Source organism: Ammodytes marinus, assembly GCF_949987685.1.
Source record: "Ammodytes marinus genome assembly, chromosome: 20".
NCBI classification, from domain to species: Eukaryota; Metazoa; Chordata; class Actinopteri; order Uranoscopiformes; family Ammodytidae; genus Ammodytes; species Ammodytes marinus.
Window position 1 is genome coordinate 24754814 of NC_137224.1, and position 15665 is coordinate 24770478.

Here is a 15665-nt window from a genome sequence, read left to right on the forward strand (position 1 = left end):
TTAATGTTAAAAACATATTAAGGAAGTCAGTGTTTCCCACAGGATTTAGGGATACTGTGGGAGGGACCCTGGTCCTTGTTGGGGTTTCCGGGGTCATCCCTCCCTGGATGAAAATTTGTGCCTTTTGAATTAAAATGCATCAATCTGGTGCACTTTGAGGGGAAAATTTAGAGGCTATATCAAATCCTGAGATGCAGCAGGAACATTATTTTTCAGATTTTTCTTTATCAGGCAGCACTCTTTACTCTGCAACTGTAAAAACAGTACAGTAGATTGGTCTGCAGACCGATGTTCTATGATGGAGAGACTCATTTCAACAGATACAGGGTGGATAGCTACTTTTTGTGAACAGCATAGAATTTACACATTGAAATCGTATTCCTGTATGTGTGTGGAGGCCCTAAAGGCTCATCATGAAGCCCCTTAGACAGAGCTACTAATGCTGTTTTCTTATGCTTTTGTATTTCTCCCCTACTAGTTGAGGGGCCCATGATGATTTATTTCCTTATATTTAGGCTTATTCCTTTTTGGACCCTGTTATTGACATGAGTGACTGAGCTCTTTGACAATGCAACATGAAAAGTTACTATGAGTATCTCTGGCTTAGGGCCCCCTGAGGCTCCTGGGCCCGGTAGCATGCTCAAGAATTATTTATCAACAAAAAAAATGTGTTGGGGGGGCCCCCCAGAGGGCGGGGCCCCATTCAATTGAATGGGTTGAAACATAGCTAAGGCCGCTACTGACCACACCAATAACAATTCATAACCAAACCATAAAACAAAACTCATCATTCAAATACCTGGGAGTGTACATGGACAGTGCCCTATCCTGGACCCAGCATCTGGACTACATCTGCAGCAAGGTGCAGCAAAGAATATACTTTTTAAGGAGGCTCAGGTCATTTGGAGCTAGCAGCAAGGTCCTGTCTCTGTTCTACAAAGCCACAATTGAAACCATCCTACAGAACGGAGGCTCCATCTGGTTTGGTTCCCTTTCAGCGCAACTTAAAGCTAGGATTATGCTGCTCCTATCAATCTGCTCCAAATTGGTGGGCCACTCTTCCAAACACAAAACAGGCCCACAGTCAAACTGGCTGGCAAGATCAGTCTGGACCCGGCCCATGTGTTACATGTGGAGTACCAGGTCCTGCCCTTAGGGAGGCGCTACAGGGTTCCTGTGTGCAGAAAAGTAAAATACTAACATTCATTTGTGCCTTTGTCAATATCACTGCTGAATCAGCACAGGAAGGCAAAGAAGTGACTTTTAACCCCATATTATTTATGACCACTCTTGCAGGGCTGGACCCCCCATCATATTTATTATTCATTGTTGTTGTTTATGTTTTTAATGTAGTGTCATGTTTTCATGTATAATTGTTGGAGCTTGTACTGCAAGTCAAATTTCCGTGAAAACGGACAATAAAGTATTATCTTATCTTAAATCCAAATAATTTTGTTAGCAAGCTCTTCCTGAGTTTCTTCCATACGCCAGCTTTCCACATCAATCCATGTTAGGTTTAATGCCATTGCCCTGCTCCCCTGCATCCAGATAAGCACAGTCAGGTAATGAGAATACAGCAAAGTGTAGGCAAAGTAGGTGTGTTGTCTGTGACCTTCTTCTGTTGCTGCCCTGTCTTTCCCTCCTGTCCTCTGCACTATTCTCCTATAACTCTCTACCAATCCTTCTTTCTTATTTTCTTTCTCTGCCCCAATTTTTGCTTTTCTCCAATGTAATCCATCTTTGTCCCCTTTGTGCTCACTTGTGTGCAGGCTTCCTGATAGGAGGGGACGTCCTGCGCCTCCTTCATGGTCACATGGATGAGTGTCTTACTGTTCCAACGGGGGAGCATGGGGACGAGCAGAGGAGGTAATGTATATATAATGAGAAGCTCAGTCATCTGTGAGATACTAGGAGTAAAGCCACTACTCCTTTGCATAGAAAAGAGCAAGTTGAGGTGGTTCGGGGTTGTCTGGTAAGGATGCCCCCTAGGCGCCTACCTAGCTGGGACGAGACCCCGGGGAAGACCCATGACTAGATGGATATATTATATCTCCACACTGGCCTGGGAACAACTCAGGATCCCAAGAAAGAAGAGGTTGGGGTCCCCTGCTGGATATGTTACCACACGACCCGACCCCAGATAAGCGAAGGACAATGGATGGATGGATGGAGTTGCGTTTATGCACTGCCCGGCCCAAAAAAGAGTCACCACCTGCATTTTACTAAGCAAATAGTTAAGAGTCCTCCATCGGTCAAAAACTGCAGTGATTAATATATTTCCGCATTATTAAAACCTGGATAGATAGTGGTGAACCGTCATCTTTGAGGAAGAAATGAGGTCGGAAAAAAATCGTCAATGATCATGATTAGTCTAGGTGCTGGGTAAGATTTGTATGCGCTTCATTTAGCGGATAATATCTCAACTGTTATAGACTATGACCTAATATGACCCCAGTGAACAACGTGGGATGTGTGACAAAATCTCTATCCGGGGCGAAAGTTCTGAAAATGACCACAACAGGTGACACTAGTATCACACTACGTCAGTGGTATTCACTATTTTTTTTCAGGAGAGCCGCACTTACAGGTCAAAGTCAACAGGAGAGCCATTTTTACCGCAGAGTATCAAAAGCTATAAATCCAGTCATACATTTGCATGCCTGCTAATTAATATGTAATTCATGAACCAGTGTTTCCCACAGAATTTTGTGAGACAGAGGGAACCCAGTCCTTAGGGGGGGGGGGGGGGGGGGAAATGTGGTACTTTTTAACCCAGAATGCATCAATCTGGTGCACTTTTGGAGGAAAATGAAGAACTGTGTGAATGTGTACTATTATCTGGAATGATTTGAAGACACTGGGTCACATTACATGGAAGATATTGAAGAATAAATTATTATCCTACTTTTTATTCAAATATTTGTAAAACAAATTATGAATGTCATATTATCAATCAAAATGGGTGTGTTCATATAATACCCCCCTGGAATAAATTTTTTTTTTTACCTTTCAAAGGTAAATGCATCAATCTGGTGCACTATGAGAGGAAAATTAAGAGGCTAATTCAACTGTGTCCTGTGTGAGCTGTTTAGCAGCCGATTATTTTTCTGGAATAATTCATAGACATTGGGAACCCTGCCTGATCAAAGTGAACATACAATATGCAGTTTAGCCAAAACACTTCATTTTCCTCGTTTGTGGAGCTCTGTATCTGTCCACCTGGTGCCCAACTGGTTATGGCTAGAAATCTATAAATTTTCAGCACATGTTCAGTCAATCTTAGTCCTTATAACACCAGTTAAATAGCCAGCATGAAATGTTGAAATCGCATCCAAGCTAGCGTTGTTGCGGTACCGTGCGTATGGTTGCCAGGTTGTTAGTATCCTCCAATTTAAATGTCCAATTTAGCGATATAAAACGAGACCTATTTTTTGCAAATTATTTAATATTTGTGAGCATGCTTGTGATAGACGGTATGCATAACATATTTTTGTTGGCCGTGAGTTATTATTTTTTGCCCACAGTAGCCCAATCCACCCAAGAGCACGTTCTCCCTTGTAATGCATGAAAACCGAAAATCTGGCAACCACGCTGTCAGTCTGAGTAGGGCTGAGGTTGAGCAAGTTTAAATATATTTTCTAGTCTGTATTTCCACCTTGTAATGCCGCTGTTGACTTATTATTTTAATACTTATTTGTAAGAGAGCAGCCACGTTAGTTTAACAGGTTTAATGTTATAAATCTGCTTGTTTTTAATGGTTTTATGAAATATCTGTTTTAATTGCATGATCATAACACAGTATTTTTTTACTGCCATGCGAGCCGCAAATAGAAGCTTGGCGAGCCGCATGCGGCTCGCGAGCCGCGCAATGAGTAACACAGGGTTGCCGCGGATCTTGAAAAGCATTAAAAGTCATTAAATTTAAGTTTCAATATTCAAGGCCTTAAATGTCTTAAAAAGTCTGGAATTATTGGGTGGGCGGCATTAAATTTAATCGGGGGCAGAATTAATGAGCTTGCCTTATGTGTTTCTTTCTAGTTTTCTAGTTTAATTGTTAGATTTCTATGTTTTTATTTTATCTGTGTTTTATATACTTCAAAGATATCCGGCAAGTCCGACACATACGCTAGAGGCAGTACGGCCGTGTGAGGCTGGGTACCGCATTTAAAAAGTAGAAGAAGAATGTGTGTTCCCTGCTTTCGAATTTGAAGTCGGCCGCGGTAGAGCAAAAAAGGAGAGAAGAACGCGGCGGAATCGGGCGGAATGCATGCCAAACTATTATAAATTCAGTGAGAGGTGGAGGGAGGACGACTGGCTGGCTTTTTTCACCCCGCGACCACACACTGCCGCTGCTTGTAGGTGCGCAATCACCCACCCGCTGATGATATAGGTAGGCTACTGTCGCAAATCACACAACACGTTGATTGTGTTTAGTAAACATGTTTATTTATCTATATTTATAAATAGTTGCTCATCAGACGTTCATTCAGCTCATTCAGGTCGCGTTGACTTAGCTCATGGAGTGACACGCGGGTCTCTATCTCACTGCTTGTCTCTCTTTCCGTCGCTTTCTTTCTCTCCACTCTGCACTCCCTTTCTGACAGCTAGATAAAAGCTATTGCCGATCCTTCCATCAATCGCAGATAGTAGCCTACGTTTCCTTTGCCAATCGGTACAACCCTATTACCCGCGGTTTATTAACCTGAATGCCTGCAACAATACTGTATGAAGAACAAATTACTTTGCCCAAATTACCGCAGGTCCCGTGAGCATGGATGTAAATCTACAGGTGGCAAGGCCAACATACATACGATTTTGAAATTGCAAAAACCTCCCTTGACCTGTGGAACCAATTTTTAAATAGTTTCTGCCATAAGTTCTGAAAAAAAAAAGTTAATGGACTAAGTTTGTTATTTATTGAATAAGGAATTAAAATATGAAGAACATTCGGATTATTCTTCCCCAAAAAATATCCCATTTTTAATTTAGCCTAATTAAAATATTGTATGCTGCACCTAACACATATTTTCTAAATTGATTAAACTGTTCTTGTTACTCGATTAATCAGAAAATGTAAACCAATTGATACAGTTCTATAATAGGTTGAAAATGTGGTAATGATGGGTTTTCAGGTTGCCTTTACAGTGATCTCTTATATTTGATGGTAAGTGCGGGGGGACATTGTCTTCATTCAGAATGCTGAACATTTTTTATTTTCTGTAATTAGACAGCAGTTGTTAGCTAAAGTGCATTGAATATGTGTTAGTCAGATTTAATGCAACCCTTTACGGAGTACTGTGTAGTTTGTCGATTTCTGTTACCACGGTATTGGTATTATTTTTTCATTTTAGAGGTCTTAAAAAGGTCTTAAATGTCTTTAAATTTGAACTTTAAAAATGTGCAGATACCATGTAACACTGCACTACGTGGTGAATGGGACTTTTTTTCTTCCTTTATAGATATTCTCATACATTTCTACCAGATTAATCTTCATATTAAGAGAAATACTTTTTGTATTACACTTTGTCTAAAACATTTAATAAAATATGCAAATGAGGCAATATCTCATTAAATATGCGTAGCCTACATACACTCAACAAAAATATAAACGCAACACTTTTGTTTTTGCTCCCATTTTTCATGAGATGGACTTAAAGATCTAAAATTCATTCCAGATACACAATTGCACCATTTCTCTCAAACATTGTTCACAAATCTGTCTAAATGTGTGATAGTGAGCACTTCTGCTTTGCTGAGATAATCCATCCCACCTCACAGGTGTGCCACATCAAGATGCTGATCTGACATCATGATTAGTGCACAGGTGTGCCTTAGACTGTCCACAATAAAAGGCCACTCTGAAATGTGCATTTTTTTGCTTTATTGGGGGTCTGGGGACTCAGAACCAGTCAGTATCTGGTGTGACCACCATTTGCCTCATGCAGTGCAACACATCTTCTTCGCATAGAGTTTATCAGATTGTCAATTGTGGCCTGTGGAATGTTGGTCCACTCCTCTTCAATGGCTGTGCGAAGTTGCTGGAGACGGCTTATGGTGGAGAAATGAACATTCAATGCACAAGCAACAGATCTGGTTGACATTCCTGCTGTCAGCATGCCAATTGCACGCTCCCTCAATGCTTGTGGCATCTGTGGCATTTTGCTGTGAGACAAAACTGCACATTTCAGGGTGGCCTTTTATTGTGGACAGTCTAAGGCACACCTGTGCACTAATCATGATGTCAGATCAGCATCTTGATGTGGCACACCTGTGAGGTGGGATGGATTATCTCAGCAAAGCAGAAGTGCTCACTATCACACATTTAGACAGATTTGTTAACAATGTTTGAGAGAAATGGTAAAACAAAAGTGTTGCGTTTATATTTTTGTTGAGTGTATAAACCCTTTAGTTGAGGTCCTGGATACGATTTGTATGCACTTCAGTTAGCGGAGAATATCTCAACTGGTATAGACTAATATGACCCCATTGAACAACATGGGATGTGTGACAAAATCTCTACCCGGGACGAAAGTCCTGAAAATGACCACAACAGGTTACACTAGTATCACACTACGTGGTGAATTGGACTTTTTCCCCCGTTATAGATATCCTCATACTTCTACAAGATTAATCTTCATATTAAGAGAAATACTTTTTGTATTACACTTTGTCTAAAAAATGTAATATAATATTCAAATTTGCCAATATCTCATTAAATATGCGTACATATAAACCCTTGAAGTTACAGATTTTCTGAGGGGATCACAATGTTCACAATGACAATGATTATAAGGTCATAGAAGAATGTAAACATTCTGATTTGATATATAATGAAAGTGGCTAAAAAACAGTCAACCTATTACGTACTGTATGTACGCATATTGAATGAGATATTGCCTAATTTGCATATTTTAGAATCGGAATCAGAAAAAGCTTTATTTATCCCAAGAAGGGCAATTTAGTTTACAGTTCCAGTTCGCGGTAAAAAATAATTTTAATAAATACTATAAAAAGCAGTACGAGGTAGAAAATAACATAAATAGACAAACAGCAATTATTAAATGTTTTAGACTAAGTGTAATACAAAAAGTATTTCTCATAATATGAAGATTAATCTGGTAAAAAAGTATGAGGATATCTATCAGGAAAAAAAAAGTCCCATTCACCACGTAGTGTGCTACTAGTGTAACCTGTTGTGGTCATTTTCAGGACTTTCGCCCGGGATAGAGATTTTGTCACACATCCCACGTTGTTCACTGGGGTCATATAAGTCTATAACAGTTGAGATATTCTCCGCTAAATGAAGCGCATTTACAACTTTCCCAGGACCTCCACTAGATGTGAGATCACTTAAAGCCACTACGAGTAACTTTGTCCGTTGGCGGCCCCTTTGGACAAAAGCGGTAGTATTTTTACAACGCCAGCTGTCGCAAAGCTGTTTTCTAGCGCGTGCCGTCAAAGAGTCAAATGAATAGGACGCAATATAGTGCATGTCCATGTAGCCTATTGAAAGTGTGAGGGCACCGGACTCTTTTCGGCTCCGTGAGAGTGGTTAGTGACACTGCATCAACTAATGCCAGTCAGCACACACACATGATTGCAATGAGTTGATGCTTTAAAATAACGTGGAATCAAAATTTAAAATGTCAAAAGTAGAACATCCGGCTATGTTTAGTAGTGAAAGTAAGAGCATTTACACAGGCACAATGCAAAGAGAACATAAGGGATATGGACAATGCAGATGTGCAGCCTTAAGAAAACCACTTATCAGTGGGGCTGTAGATAAAATGCTTCAATTTGCCAGGGAGCATACAGATTGGACTCTGGAGCAATGGACAAAGGTTGTGTGGTCTGATGAGACCAGGTTGACCCTGTTCCAGAGTGATGGGTGCATCAGGGTAAGAAGAGAGGTGGATGAAGTGATGCTCCCATCATGTCTAGTGCCTACAAGCCTGTGTGGCAGTGTACAGTATGATCTGGGGTTGCTTAATTTGGTCAGGGTTAAGTTCAGCAACCTTATGTGCCAAATAAAGCTTGTCAAAATGTGCTACGGTGACAAGATGGTCCAACAAGATATTTGAGTGTGTGACTTTTGAGTGTGTGACTTTTTTTTGGGCCGGGCAGTGTTTGTTTCTTCAGTGTAGAGCACCAGCACGCATCAATTTATAATCTTTCAGGAACAAAGTGTGACAGAGAAAACAACACATCTTTGAAATCAAAAATAGGAAATACTAAAACATAATACGAAGAGTTTGAGGTGGTGGATGGCATGTGGGAAAACCTAGTATGAATGTGATTGGATTTCACTAAACACATGCTAGCAATGAGCAAATGCTGACTGATTTTTAACTAATTTACATACATGGACAACTCTGCCGTCACCCGGTGGCCAAACACTGCGGTGCGCCCTCACCTTTTCAGGTGCCTTTTAAGGCCAGGACTCACCGGCCCGATAATCGCCGCCATAGAGTTTCGAGGGGACGGAGACACGAATCTGTTTGGTGTGTGCCGTGAAATCGGTCGTAGTTGATGTCGTCGGGCTTCTTTTGAGCCGATTGAACATGTTTCGTTCAGCGAGTACTCGCATGCATCAACCCTTGTTGACTGCTCGACACCATGCTCGACACATTTGCTAAAAATGGTGCTCTTTATGGTCCATAAATATAAATACGTATTTCTATCTATATTTATGGTCTAGAGAGCCGTCCCATCATTTCCGGCTTCCGTATTTTTTCGGGCCACAATACAGATTGGCGCCGCCTGCTGTTATGGAGACATTATGTCCCGCACAAGCGCAGAGCGTACGGAAAGGCAACAGTCGGTTTGGTGTGTTCTTTGCACTTTTTCGGCCGCGACGGGAAGACTGGAGCTCCCTGAATCGGCAGTCACCATTTTCGGGTAGTCGGACTGGTGTGTCCTGGCCTTTAAAGCGCCGGATTGAAACACGGTTGAAGGACCCCTACACGTCCTATAAAAGCGCCCCCACGTTTGTTCACCCTCTCTGTTCCGGCTGGTCTGCTGGATATATAGAGAAAAGAAGCGTACAACTCACAGGATTCTCTTCTGTCCTACAACAACCACCACTTTTTTCTACAAAAGCTTTCATCAGCGGCCGCAGTGATTTTCCATTATTCATCTTGAAGCCGAGTGATTCGTCCCCTCTCGCAGCCTCCTGCGCAGATTCAGCTGTGCTTTTCCCTGCGACCTGAAAACAGCAGAAGTCAGCCCCGACCGCCAAGCGTCCGGAGCCTGAATTTGGGCCGCGCTCAAGCGTGGTTTTTCCTTCTCTCCCTTTCCTACATTCATACACACGTTAGATTCCCCTTTTCGTAATCTTGAACAGATAGAACTTGTGTAAGGATCGGTGATAATCTCAGTTTAAAGGGGTGCGGGGTGATTTTAAATCCTCCCGCGTTATTCTACCTTCCCCCTTCTTTGTGCCTTTGTTCTGAGTTAAGCGCCATTTTGAGTACTCGTGGTCGTTATTTCCCCCTATCGGTTGGAGGTAGAATAGCCTATTTTACCCCCACTAGCCTTTTGGGCCTTTCGCCCCTCCCTTTACCTTTGGTAGAGGTCTATTTACACGCCCACTAGTCTCACTGATCTACTCACTAGCTCCCCGTGCGTTTTGACTCCCCCTCGAGTCATAAATCACGTGGGAACTCCCCCCCTACTTTTCCTACTCTTTTTCACACATCCACACACACACACATACACACACACCCACATCCGCTCACTCACTCACTGACACCATCACACCTACATACACTCACACATACACATACGCATACTAGTGCATAGATATAGATGTAACATTGTTCTAGACCAGGGGTCTCCAACACGTTGATTGCGAGCTACCGGTAGTAGTTTTTTTTACATGTTAAAAATCTTAAAACGGTAAATGCACCTCTTCCCATGGTCAAAACTGCGCGAAGGGCCGCGATTTGCGGTAAATAAATGTTCACGTGTCTCAAAGGGTTTCTCTATTAGCTGGTGTGTGTGTGTGTGTGTGTGTGTGTGTGCTGCTCTGCGGCTCTGCTTGCGGCCATGCGTGACTACGGCATGCACGCGGGAGAGTAAACGAGCAGAAGAAAGTCGTCACTAAACTGGTGGCGATAATAAACGCATCACGGTTCTATGGGGATATTTAGCTGAACTGAAAGAAAGCACTTTAAGACTCCATATCACCGTGGCAACACAACCTATCAGCTCAGACATCGCAGAGAAAAGTTTGAAGAATGCATGAGAGTGATGGCCCAGGCACCTTTCATTAGGCCTAAGTTTACAGAAGTGCCACACTGTTACTGTCTTTGACCTTTGGAGAAATGTATTTAATCATTTTAAGGGGAAAACACATTGTATTTATTATTTCAACTGTTTAGTGATTTGTAAAACAGCATGCTAATGTAGATACAAGATTTGTTTTCTGAATTTTCAATGCTTCTTTATTTTTATGTTTTAAATTGGGAAATACATGTTCCAAAACGACCAATAACCTCTGTATTTAAAAAGAAATCAAGCAAATAGGCTATTAATAATCATTAATTAATTATAGGCTATCGCATCACAGTAGGCCTAATTGTCCACAATAATCTCACAACAGCCCCCCATCCAAAAAGGAACTTTAAAAAGTTACAACTGTAAGGTCAGTTGTCTGTTTTATTCAAACTAGTGCAGTGCCCGTAGGAAGCAGGTAAACAAAGAAACATATTAGACATTTGGCTGCTATCAGTGATGGCTAATTTTACACTGTTGAAGGTTATTATCAGTAACTTACTTTGTAGAAGTTGGCTATAGAGTAGGGCAACATTCCTTAGTTTATTGTGTAAAGATAACCACAAACTAATTCCATGTGTTTTGTTCAGTGAAATGAAACAGAAAGTGTGTTAATTAAGTGTTGAATCCTAAAGAAGAATCGAGCTGTACAGGTGTTACCTATACAATCTGATATTATGGTACCTTGCAAACTGCCATCCATACTGCACAATACACTCAAACTTACAATCAGTTGCCTATATAGTAAATGGCTGCACTGTGTATAAAAGGAGGCTATGCTGCACGCCATGACACCATGGTCAACCCCATTACCATCAGGCTACTGTTAGGTATTTGAAAGATAAGACAGAGTTTGGATAACTGTCAATTAACGTTACTGTGTCAGTAGCAGGCAGCAGTGTGTGTGTGTGTGTGTGTGTGGGGGGGGGGGACTTGTGTGCGCGCGCTCGCGCTCGGGCTTTCAGTTTAGATTTTAAACGGATATAAAACATTTTGTGGAAGCATCCGAGACCGTGCTGTATTATTATAGTGAAAATAGCGTGAAGTGCAGTCTTTACCACTAAAGCGGACAGGTGGAGCAGATGAGGAGTTGATGAGGAGTTGTTGAGGAAGTAAGGCTGTGTCGGTCTGCTGTGTGTGTGTGTGTGTGTGTGTGTGTGTGTGTGTGTGTGTGTGTGTGTGTGTGTGTGTGTGTGTGTGTGTGTGTGTGTGTGTGTGTGTGTGTGTGTGTGTGTGTGTGTGTGTGTGTGTGTGTGTGTGTGTGTGTGTGTGTGTGTGTGTGTGTGTGTGTGTGTGTGTGTGTGTGTGTGTGTGTGTGTGTGTGTGTGTGTGTGTGTGTGTCGCTCGTCAGAGGGACAGGTGGAGCAGATGAGGAGTTGTTGAGGAAGTAAGGCTGTGTCGGTCTGCTGTGTGTGTGTGTCCCGCTCGTCAGAGGGAGGCGGGGTTTAGTCGGCTCTGTGCGCACGTAAGCTACTATTCGCCAGCATGATATAAATATGATAACTTCTACAACTTCAAAATGAAGGATGAAGGATGCACACCTTCGTGCTGTGTTTAAGCAATATCCGGAAGCTCATGCCGATCTGACCAAAACTCAGAGAGATATGCGAGCCACAGACACACAGACAGACAGACGTTTCTTGCTTTATAGATAGATAGATAAGCAGTTGTTCATTTCTGTAGTAGGCGGCTGCATATATGGAAAAAAAACACCTAACCCTAAAAAAATTCTAACAAAAGGTTTTTCAGCTGTTTTATGTAGTACTAGGTGTCCTTAATAACATACTAAAAGTCTACCAAAATTTGACCACTAGAAAGGTGTCATTTTCAAGATGGCGCCCGAGATGGGCAGGAAGCCCCTAAATATCCTATCTCCTTCATTATTTGACCTAGCCAAGTAATTTTGGTATCTAACCCCATGTTTTATGGGTCTATGAATCCATTGGACTTGTCTAAATTGCACTGACATGATTACAAACTTATGGAATACATGATTTTGTGAGATTACTGTAAGGTTTTATCTTCGCTTGGGGTGAACTAGAGGTGTAAACGATTTAGTCATGTAACTCCTAGTACGTGTTTTTGGGCACATACCATTTTTTTTTTGCTAAAACAAAATGTTAACGTTATTGCACCCAAAAGTAACTTAAAGTCTTGTATGCCCGTTACTTTTCAAACTTACGTCTCCAGCTAGTACATTCTTACAAAGACGCAAATTTGCCTGGCAACAGGTCGGGCTCTCTGATTGGCCGATTGAAGTAACTGGGCGGATTAATAACTTCGCAAACCCAAATTGACCATCCTTCGAAGAAATGTTCTTGGCAGTGCAGTGTAAATATTTTCTCTATTCTATTTGCTCTTGAGCTGCTAGGATTTATCGAATAATTGATTATTTATAGATTATCAAATTAATCGCCAACTATTTTGACAATCGATTAATAATTTCAAGTATCTTTTTTTAATAAAAAAATTCCAAATTCACTGTTTTCAGCTTACTTTAAATATTTTAACTGGCAAATTAATAACTTCGCAAACCTAAATTGACCGTCCTTCTTCACAGAAATGTTCTTGGCAGTGCAGTGTAAACCATTTTGCTCTAGAGCTGCTAGGATTAATTGAATAATTGATAAATTATCCAATTAATTTCAATAAAAAAAATTCGAAATTCAATGTTTTCAGCTTCTCAACTTTGAATATTTTCTGGTTTCTTTAATCCTCTGTTGAGTGAGGTGACCTTGATGCAACTTATTACTTGTGCATATCTTGTGACATTTGTATATCTTTTTGTCATAGGTAAAAGTAGGATATTTTTAATGAAACAGAATAGAGTGTGACTGATCATCAGGGTAAAAGCTGACCATAGGAGGGGGGCTACCTGGCTCCCCCGTGCAGGTGCCCTGGGGTCATAGGAAGGAGTAGAGGAAGGGGGCCACCGGGGTCCCCGTGATGGCCAGAGAGAAGGGGGGCTACCTGGCTCCCCCGAGCAGGTGCCCTAGGGCCATAGGAAGTAAGTAGGGGGAAGGACCTTATATGGCCATACAGTAGTAAGGAGTAGAGGGAGGAGGCTACCGGGGTTCCCCCACACAGCTGTGCCTTTTTCACTCCTCTCGCTCCCAAGTCTCATTGGTTTTCAGTTCACTATATAAGAGCCTGTTTGAAGCAGGACAAGACTTTTTTGGGCCACTTTTTGCAGGCACTACTCTGTTCCAGCAGACTCTATCTGTCTTCAACCATGGAGGCAGAAGAAAAACTTAGAAAAACTTTGTGAGTCCGAAATACTCTGAAAGATTGGACTTCGAAGAACTTAGAGGCAGAGTCTTTTAAAACACTTCTTTAAAACTCTTGAAACACAGATGACTTGGTAAAATTCTAAAACTTTAGGTGGGGATTATTAGCATAGGGGTCTGATAGAATGGGGATGGAATTAACGAAGGTTAATGGAAACTTTCTTTAAGTCCTCACCATTTTTACAGACTTAGCGGGATGTATTTTATTTAGGGCTAGAGCGCAAGTTTAAAATCGGAGAGCATGCAATAACTCTGATCTTGGGCTTTGAAAAATTGTGAAAAATACCAAGAAAACATCTACTAGGGGATAATGAGCAAATACTCCATTTGATGAGTTTATAGGCCAATAACCTCTTTTCATTTCCTTTCTTGTCCATTTTTATGTAATATTTCTATACTCTCTTGTATTTTGTAAATAAAATCCCTTAAATGTTGTAAAGCCTCAGTTTGAATTAGTTTATAGTTGGAACAGAAGGACTTTAGGGTTTTTTCTTCAAAGAGATCGTTTCACCCCCGGGAGGTAAGTACACTGACTCCACACTACGGCACATTACTGATTTAAAACACACACAACCTCATAAAACTAACCTCTCTGTAAGGAGAGAATATGCTCTGATTCCTTCCCGGATTTAACGCAGGCGTTTTAAATCTTGAAATAGTATATATGTTCTGTTTTTAGGAAACGGGGTTAAAAAGCATAGGCTGCATAAAACTGAAATAAATAACTTGTGAAGGATATCTTCTGCCTAAAAGTGGTGAATGATTATCTGAATCAAATATAAAGTGTTGCATTTCGTACCTAAACAGGATTCATTATATAGATGAATAAGTTTTGATGAAGTAAAACGCTGAACACGGTGGGTTTAAGTAGAACAATTTTTATATTTAAAGAAGAAACCCTGGTAGTCTAGTGGTTAAGATTCGGCGCACTCACCGCGGAGTCCCGGGTTCACCACTCAGCAGAGACCGTGAGGGTAATGGGAGTTTCTTTATGAGTACTTAAAGCATTGTGTTACAAGTTGGTTAATACTAGTTTAATAGGTCATAACTAATGAACTTAAAAACTAACTTTTCATTGAAGGTCAGACTTTGGAAGTCGAGATCGCTTCACCTCTTATGGCAGTAAACTGAAACATATTTGTGTTTTGGATGTAACAATACATTTGAGGACGTCAACATGGGCTTTGGAAAACTGATTAACATTTTTCTCAATTTTCTGACATTTTACGGCCCAAACCACTAATCGATTAATAATTGTTGATAATCGATTATCAATATAATCGTTAGTTGCAGCCTTATATTACTGTTACAAAATTCATCCTTCACTACTTAAAACACACTTTTCATCTCATATGCCCGTTACTTCAAACTAACGTCTCCGGCAAATACATTCTAACACAGATGCAAATTTGCCTGGCAATTCGCATACCTAAATTGAGCGTCCTTCTTCACAAAAATGTTCTTGGCAGTACAGTGTAACTATTTTTGCTCAAACACAAGCCATCCTTAAGTACTTAACCCCCTCCCCCCCCACATTTGACCATGAGTCTTGTTGTAAACAGAGAAACTTGCCCCATTTGCTGTAAAAATTTAAGAGATGGCTCTGATGTGGTTGAGGTTCATCAGAAGGAAGCTGATGGAATCAACAATGCAAGTGTACAAAGAGACGACAATGTACACATTTCCGCTGGTGAAATAGTACACTCAAAATGTCGAAAGAAGTACGTAAATAAAAAGGACATTAAAATCCAACAGGAGAACAAAGCTCAGCCGCCAAAAAGAAGTGCCAGAGTAGCAACTGGTCCTTTTAACAGCCAAAACGATTGTCTCTTCTGTGGGACTACGTTAACAGAGGGAAGTAAAGACACAAGTAGTGTTAAGACTGATACACTTGCAGAGTCCATTCTTGGGTGTTGTGACAATCGTGCAGATCAATGGGATTTTACTGTGAAAGGTAGGAGGGAGTACTATGGCCGTGAGAGAGAAGACATCACAAATACTAAGATCTTATTTCAGCAAACAAGAAAAGGATGAAGAATCCCAAAAACAAGCGATCATTCGAACAGCTGCGCGACTGATCAAAAGTGATATTAAGGCAAGGCA

At 41.0% G+C, this 15665-nt stretch overlaps 1 protein-coding gene across 1 annotated transcript in view; it reads left to right on the forward strand.

Moving 5' to 3' along the window:
- ryr2a (ryanodine receptor 2a (cardiac)) overlaps positions 1–15665 on the forward strand; it is a gene marked incomplete at both ends in the record, with an annotated part of 671945 nt that overhangs the window by 92406 nt on the left and 563874 nt on the right. Inside the window, one exon of the mRNA XM_080049015.1 lies at positions 1770–1866. Coding sequence (XP_079905141.1) covers positions 1770–1866 — 97 coding nt within the window. The remainder of the gene's footprint in view (positions 1–1769; positions 1867–15665) is intronic.